At 32.5% G+C, this 8231-nt stretch overlaps 1 protein-coding gene across 1 annotated transcript in view; it reads right to left on the minus strand.

Moving 5' to 3' along the window:
- The window catches only part of LOC106462144 (ubiquitin-conjugating enzyme E2 W-like), a 44194-nt gene extending 37379 nt beyond the window's left edge, over nt 1-6815 (minus strand). The window contains exon 1 of the mRNA XM_013922038.2: nt 6250-6815. Within this exon, the coding sequence (XP_013777492.1) occupies nt 6250-6264 (15 nt within the window). The 5' untranslated portion in view covers nt 6265-6815. The remainder of the gene's footprint in view (nt 1-6249) is intronic.
- Nucleotides 6816-8231: the final 1416 nt, after the last annotated feature.

Raw genomic sequence — 8231 nt, forward strand, 5'->3', positions numbered from 1 at the left:
GTCTATGAACCAAGTGAGTGGCGATTGTTCAGTGATTCCTCCCAAGGAACTTTAAAAGGTGTTCTCCTTCACAATGGTAACATATATGCATCTGTTCCTATTGCTCATTCGATAACTTGAAAGAAATGTATGGAAATCTCGAACTTCTTAATAAGGTCAAATACAAAGAACATGTACGTCCTTTGTATGTTGTTGGGTAAACAATCCGATTATACAAAGTTTCCATCTTTTTTGTGTGAATGGGACAGCAGAGCATAAAATCAGCACTTTATAAAAAAGCAATGACCACGCAGAGTCAGCTTGATACCAAAATCAAAAAACATTGAACGTGAAAGTTTGGTTGACACAAAGAAAGTCCTGTTACATCCACTTCACATAAAACTGGGCTTGAAGAAGCAGTTTGTAAAGGCCTTAGACAAAGTTTGCGGCTGTTTCAAGCATCTATGTGGGCAATTCCCAGCTCTTTCAGAAGTGAAACTTAAAGAAGGGATTTTTGTTGGGCCTCAGATTAGGAAATTGACTTCGGACGAACAATTCGAAATGACAATGAATAAAATTGAAAAAGAAGCACAGATTGCTTTAAAGATGTTATTGAAAAATTCTTAGGAAATAACAAGGACCCAAATTACAAAAATATTCTCAATAACAGGCTCAATAAATTCAAAGAGTTGGGTTGTAATGTGAGCTTGAAAGTTCATTTCATACACTCGTATATTAACTATTTCCCTGAAAATCTCAGTGAAGTCAGTGAAGAACAAGAGGAAAGGTTTCATCAAGACATCAGGAAAATGAAGAGGAGGTATCAGGGAAGGTGGAACATCAGCATGATGGCCGATTACTGCTGGACATTGAAACGAGATACTCCAGACACAATGCATAAAAGAAAGACCACAAAACATAGTTTTGAAACTAAAAGATGTAGATTTGACACACAAAAAAATTAGGATAAATGAGGTTGCATATTCATTTGACATCCCTTTTCTTAAGTTTGTTTGTGTAAAAAAATGTTCACTGTGGTAAACGAAATAATAACTTGATCTGAGTAAGTATTTTTTCTTCCTGATTTGTAAAAAAATCATTATGTGATAGAAAAACTTAACAGTGTTTTTGAAATCTGTATAGCTGAATTATGGAAAACCCATTATTTAAAAGCAAAAAAAAATTATGAAGTTTAAGTTTGCAGGCCTGTGTAATTCTTGTACCATCTCTTCAGAATTTGGTTTCTTGAAACTTGTAACCCAAATCTTATTATTTCTGATATTCATATTATACTTCAATAACTAACTGAGTCAATTACTTATGAGTATCAATTACATCAACTAGTATCACATAAACTAATCAATTAATAAACTTTCACTTAAATCTATAAATGTCACAAATATAATCAAGTAATTGAAATTCAAATTTCTGATTGTTACCATTATGATTTATTATTATTATTATTACCATCAAATGTACCCAGCTTCACTCAGGTTATAAGGTAGATATATTTGAGATGACTATATCAGTGTGTGTATCCTGAAAATATTTGAGCATAGAACAGTCAAAAATATTATAAACATTTTTATTTCCCAGAAACATAAAAAAGTCATAAAGAAAGTACAGTAAATTAAGAACTATTTATTGTATTTCACATTACAAATTTCTATCATATCTTATCAGAATATATAAAATTTTTTATTGTTCGATTAATTAATTATGATTTTAGTGATGAGGGGGTGCAAGGGGACCATGAAGGTGGTTGCTGTGAAACCTTGTTAGTGTAGTGAATATTGATATGAATTAACGAAATTAATAAACAAGTCTAAAGTAAAGACACAGTGTGAGATAACCAAGCCTAGGGTCAAGTGCATAAAGTTTATCTTGAAAGTAAAAATATCAATACAATTTTAAACTTACACAATAAAAACGAATAATAAATAAACAGACCTGTTTAATCAATGGAGACTCTGAATTAAGAAATGAACAATTTTTTTTTCAATTTTCTAGTTTAAACATTTCATTTTATACTTTTAATGCATAGACTAACAACAATATTAAATTAAACTTTTGTTGCTAAACAACATGACAAAAGCCAGTGTAGAAATGCATTGCTACCAAAATGCACTGGCTTTTCTGTATATTAGAAGTTGTTATATAAGGAACCACTTCTTTTCTATGTAGTTTTTCGATAGCTTGCCTCATTAAAAAGATGTTCATGCACGTGTCTGTCTGTGATTTCTATTTTCAATATAAGGAAACACTTCTTTTCTATGTGGTTTTTCACTAGCTTGCCTCATTAAAAAGATGGGCACACTCATGTGCACATACACGTGGATAAGTAATAATACCCAGGTGCACACCCTCAGGATCCACTTAACATGGGTTTAAAATTTCAGGTTTCTAGGTTCTTTCCTCTTGCAGCTATCGCAGTTACACTTCTTTTCCATGTGGTTTTTCACTAGCTTTCCTCGTAAAAAGATACGCATGTACGTGGATAAGTTATAATCCACAGTTGCATGCCCTCTGGGTGCAAAATTTCAGGTTTCTAGGTTCTTTCCTCTTGGAGATATGTCAGTCACACAGACACTCCCTTATATTATTATAGATTTCTGATTAACTTGAGGTTTCTTCGACTAATTGATAAGTGTCATAACTCACAAAAAATAATCAACTCAATAAAATCAGTGTTTTTGTTTATAATTTGGTGACACGTTTTTGGACTCATTCTAGTTAACTATTACACAGAAATATCCAGTTGCATCAGACTATGCAATCTCAATTTTGTTGCCGTTTTCAGTAACCTACCTGTGTATTGACCTTCTAGCCATGCCTGGTTAACATTACACAAGTTGCAATGACACACCTCATATGCACTCTTGCTACCATATCCAAGAACATAAAACTGGCCTTTACAAAGTGGCCTGTCTTGGCTGTGTTTTAGTGGACCAGTATTTTGTAAAATACAGTCACATTTCAGTTATAATACATATGTATATACATTATTACTATTTACAAGTAAATTTAAACTTATTTTTCTTAAAATATAGAACAGTAAATAAAGAAGTATAGCAAACAATTATCTCTTCTAGTTATGAACTTTGTAATCGTTTGCTGCTTGCTGTTGGTTGCTAAAAGCCTTATCAAATTTCACACGTGGAGAATGTCAAATGAAACAACTTTTGTAGGTTTTATATATACATTTCAAATAACCCAAAATTATAAATTACTATATCAATACCATATGGCTTTTGACCCGTGAGGATAGGGTTAAGTGTTGGAAGAAGGGGTTTGTGTGTTATACATTTTTATCAAAGTATGTGCACTTTTGGCTGGAAAAGGTTGGGAAACAGTGCCATATAAGATAACTCTTCCATCCTCAGAATCATCATATTAGCACTCCTCTGAATCTTTTCACTAAGTCAATATCTTTTTTTAGGGTAAACAAATTGTTAGGATGGGAGTAGGGCCTTTGAGGGATGATAAAGGAAGGTTAATATCTGATGGCTGGGTTATTAAATTATATTTTTTCTTCAGTTTTTACAAAGGATGATTTAAACAGTATTTTTCACACTGAAGTTGTTAGATGGAAACAAGATTCAACAAGATGATTGCATTAATTCATAACTTCTTAAGAACAAATTGAGAGCTCTAACAAATCTCCTTGGCTAGATAATATCTATAGCTGGATGGAGGTAAGTGGAGGGTTGCTATAAATGGAGTTCAGTCAAACTGGATTTATACCATAAGTGTGGTACCTCAGGATTCGGTGTTAGGGCCTTTGCTCTTCTTGATTTACATCATTGACAAAGATGAAGGAATGGTCAATAGATTATTTAAATTTGCTAATGATATTAAAGCTATGAGGAGGATGCTACTCCTTTACAAAAGAATTTGAATTATTTGGTGAGATAGCAAATAAATAGCAGATGGCTTTTAATTATAATAAATGCAAAGTAATGGATGTTGGATATCACAATTTGAATTATGAGTACACTTTTGATGGGAATAATCTTAACAGTGTTATGGAAGAAAAAAATTATGGTGGCCTAGTTAATCAGTCTCTTAAGCCATCCATACAGTGTGCTGTTGCTAGTGGTGGAGCAAGAAGGATTTTTGGTTGTATCTAGAGAAATACTGAATACAAGTCTAAAGAGGTTATAATGCCATCAGTTAGGTCACATTTAGAGTAGTGAGTCTTGGGCTTCTTACACTAGAAAGGATACAGAATTCTTGGAAAGGGTTCAGAGGAAGGATACTAGGATCATACCAGGAACAGAAATTCTATCATATAAATATATATACATATCAGAATAGGTAAAAATCTATTAACATGTTTTCTCTTGAAAAAAGAAGAGTTAGAGAGGATATGATTGAGGTATTTAAGATTGTTAAGCAAACTGATAGTGTTCATGTGAAAATGGCAAGACTAAGGAGACACAACTATAAATTTTGGCAGGTTAGGAGTCATCCTCAGCTAAGAAGTTTTATTTTTCTAACAGAGAGGTTGGTTTTTGAAATGAGATGCCTTCAGATATGAAAGATACAGTTAATTTATTGAAGTTTAAGGGCTAGCTTAATAAATATTTGAATGATAAGAGCTGGCTTTAAGTGTTTTACCTTTATCTTAGAATTTTATATAGTGGATGGGATGGCTTAGATGGACCAACAGGTCCCTTGTTGTCCTTAAATATAAGTACGTACAATAACTGTAAACAAACAGTTATTCAAGATAAGTTAACCCTAAAATTCTATTGGCAATAGAGAACTGCCTTGATAGTTTGTAATTTATAAGCAATACCTGAACACACTCAATGCACCAAAAGTTCAATTAAAGTATTTGGGACGAGAATGTGAGCTTTGATCTTCAAAAAGCCATTAACTAAGAAACTCGTATTGTTAGAGATTTGGAGGAGGCTAATTAATTATACTGTGGGATGAATGTATGGTAGAAAACAAAAGGGTGTTAACGTTATTAATGGTGTACTTCAAAGATCAATGCTTGGGCCTTTGATGGCTCTTATTTACAAAATATTAAATAATTAATTTAGGTACAAATGTAATTTTTGTTGAAAATATTAAATTGTTAAACATAACCAATTAACAATCACAATTTTGTTAAACATTTTTTAAGCTGATTCTATTAGTACTAGTCTAGCATTCCACAACTCTAAACTGTTTATTAATATGATTTAAATGACCATTTACTTTAGTAACTGTGGGATTTATGTTGTAATACTAATAACATGGTAAGAGTATACTATTACTAATATCCCAATCAAATTCAAAGCTAGTGTTATTTTGCAGGCTTAAGATAGCACTGACCCTTTAAACTGGGCAAATCTACATGCCAAGGAAACACTGTTAAAGTTGAATACAAAACAAAAGTGTGATGTCATAATCTCTGAAAGTACACTTTCAGTTATACATGCCATATGCATATTTATTGTGGCAGGGATAAAGAGATACATAAATTGTTTTAACACCATAACTTTACTTAGGAATGATAAAAATGTGAAAATTGATACACATTCTCTTTGTTAACATCCTCATAGCTTGAAGTTGAATTACACACATGGAAAATTTTCTACAACATTAATGAACTATGGGCAATAAATTTTAATTAATGCCTTTGTTAGTGGTAATTAGAATCATAAGACAATTGGTAAAGATTTTTGAATTTAGAAAATATTCAAGCTATGGAAGAGTGTAAAAACAACAAGCCTGCTAAATTTCATGCTGATATTGGCTTTAATGGTGAAGTTATTATGCTAACAAGATGGAGTGACAAGTTAGCTCATTCGCATTACATAAAATTTGCAAAGTTTTTAATTCAAGATACAAGGATGTTCACAATGAGTATGTGTATCAATTTTATCATGTTTTTGTCATTCCTCAGTAAAGCTATGGTGTTAAAACAGTTTATGTCATGCATTTCTTTATCCTTGCTATATTAATTATGCATATGACATATATGACTGAAAGTGCACTCTCAGAGATTGTGACATCATACCTCTGTTTTGTGCTCAACTTGAAGGTTTTAAGAAGTGTTTAACAGTGTTTCCTGACCGTGTAAACTTGCCCAGTTTTAAAAGAGTCAGTGCTACCTTAAATTAATAATTTCCAAAATGTTTCTTAGCTTAACTTGTAGTAGGGCTAATAGTAATATACTTATCATTAATATAATAATAATATCAGCTCAACTCTAATTGACCTATGGTATCACTGACTAAGCTGGTGACTTTTTAAATAAAATATTGTAAAACCAACCTGCATCGACGCCATGATTTGATAGTCGGTAACTTGCAGTTTCTACTTGTTGTAGCTAGTAGTAGTACTTGGTACTAGTCGTACTGCTACTATGAAGTATTAGTAATAATAGTCTGCTTAGTTTTTTTTTGTCAAGCCACAGCGTGCTTTAATTTTAAAAGTTTAAAAGTTCACTGCACGTATGTGAGCTAAAATTTAAATATTGCAACCAAAATAAAATTAAAAATTACACTACAGTAAAATAAAAACACGGTTTTTGAATATATTTGTTTCCCGAAAAAAAATATTACACTACAGTACGCGAGTCGTTCTTCTGTATCGTTTGTATCAACGGTAACCGGTTATTAGAACGATAACACTAATACTAGTAATTCTAACAGCAAAATACTAAACACATGAAACCATGCTCCTAAACCACACTCTGAAGAAGTCGATTATACATCGTTTAAAACCCGAGTTTTTAAAACTGCCAAGGATTTGGACTGGATTTGTCACCATTATAATATGAAAAACTGTAGCAGTATGATCATATCGTCACTAACTACAGTAGATTCATGAGTGGACACTAGGCGGCAGCATCAAACCTGTAAATTTCCACATTCAATAATGTTCTGAAATCTAAAGGACTGCCTCAGACTGTATTACGCCACAAGTAAGAATATTACAAGTAAAATACAATAACATAATAAGAGCCCCCCCCCCCAGTGGCACAGCGGAATGTCTGCGAACTTACAACGCTAAAAACCGGGTTTCGATACCTGTGGTAGGCAGAGCACATATAGCCCATCGTGTAGCTTTGTGCTTAATTCCAAAGAAGCAAACCTAATAAGAAAAAGTGAACATGGTAAAAATTAGTGTTTTATAACAACATAATAAGAAGCTTTTTAAGCTACAAACAAAAACGATGCGACAGCTCCCCCTACCTCAGTAGTATCACCATGTTTGATTAAAAATTCTGAACTGTCCCATATCTTTGAAATATTAGGTAAGAAAAATTTCTATTTCTGCAGTTTCGTGGATTTTTTTGCGTTAGTAATTATCCAGTTTTCTTATTTCAATAATTTCTTGTTTACAATAGAATACTGATTACAATTATATATATTTTAACTTGCATATTTATCTATATGAACGGTAGGCTAATATCAATTTTGACGTACATTGTAGACTCACATGTTAAGGTAAAATTTTAAAAAAGTGCACACAAAAACATGTTTATCTGTTCGCCCTGGCCTATTGATTACACACTGCTAAATAGAAGACTTTCTTGGCCCTGCTTGCTTTTCTTCTAGTACTAAGTTGACCGTATTCTGGATCATTTGTTAGTTGAAGTGAAAACAAAACAAAAAACAAGATGTCTTTCACTAGCTAAAAAATTGAATTCGAGGATTTTGATGGAGTAAAACATTTTTCCAATTCGCAATATGCGATTATATTGCAAAAACGAAAAAAAATATTGCATTTTCGCAAAGCGCAGGTATATCACTTGATAATTATGTTAAGACAGTGGAAGTCAGATGACGCTAGTAACACGTCATGAGATTCTCGAAGGATCGTGACTTTTCCTGGCAACTCTCGTCTTTTTCCAGGCGCCCTCTATTTTAATATATAAGCCCGGCGAATAATTGAAGATAGAGATAATCGAGTCAAGCGAGTAGTAGGCACCGTAAGTAAAGGTGGTGAATCGCTGTGAATTATAGCGTGTATTTATAAAAGTTGTTAAGTTTAAAGTGACTGTGGAAATTAAGTGTATTACAAAGTTTGTAACAAGAAAGAATAAACTGGTTTTATTTAAGAAAGAACTCGTATCGCTGAAGTTTCTCGGAAATAATTTCTACGGGAAATTAACAAACAAGCATATGCGTAACAATTAGAATGTCATTGTCAGGAATCAAGTCAAACAACATAAGTTTAAAGAGGGTTTGTTTCTGCTTTATATTCTTCTGAAATTCATATTTGCATTGTGAGAAGACCATTGTACGTCT

This window comes from Limulus polyphemus, unplaced genomic scaffold (genome assembly GCF_000517525.1).
Source record: "Limulus polyphemus unplaced genomic scaffold, Limulus_polyphemus-2.1.2 Scaffold1102, whole genome shotgun sequence".
NCBI classification, from domain to species: Eukaryota; Metazoa; Arthropoda; class Merostomata; order Xiphosura; family Limulidae; genus Limulus; species Limulus polyphemus.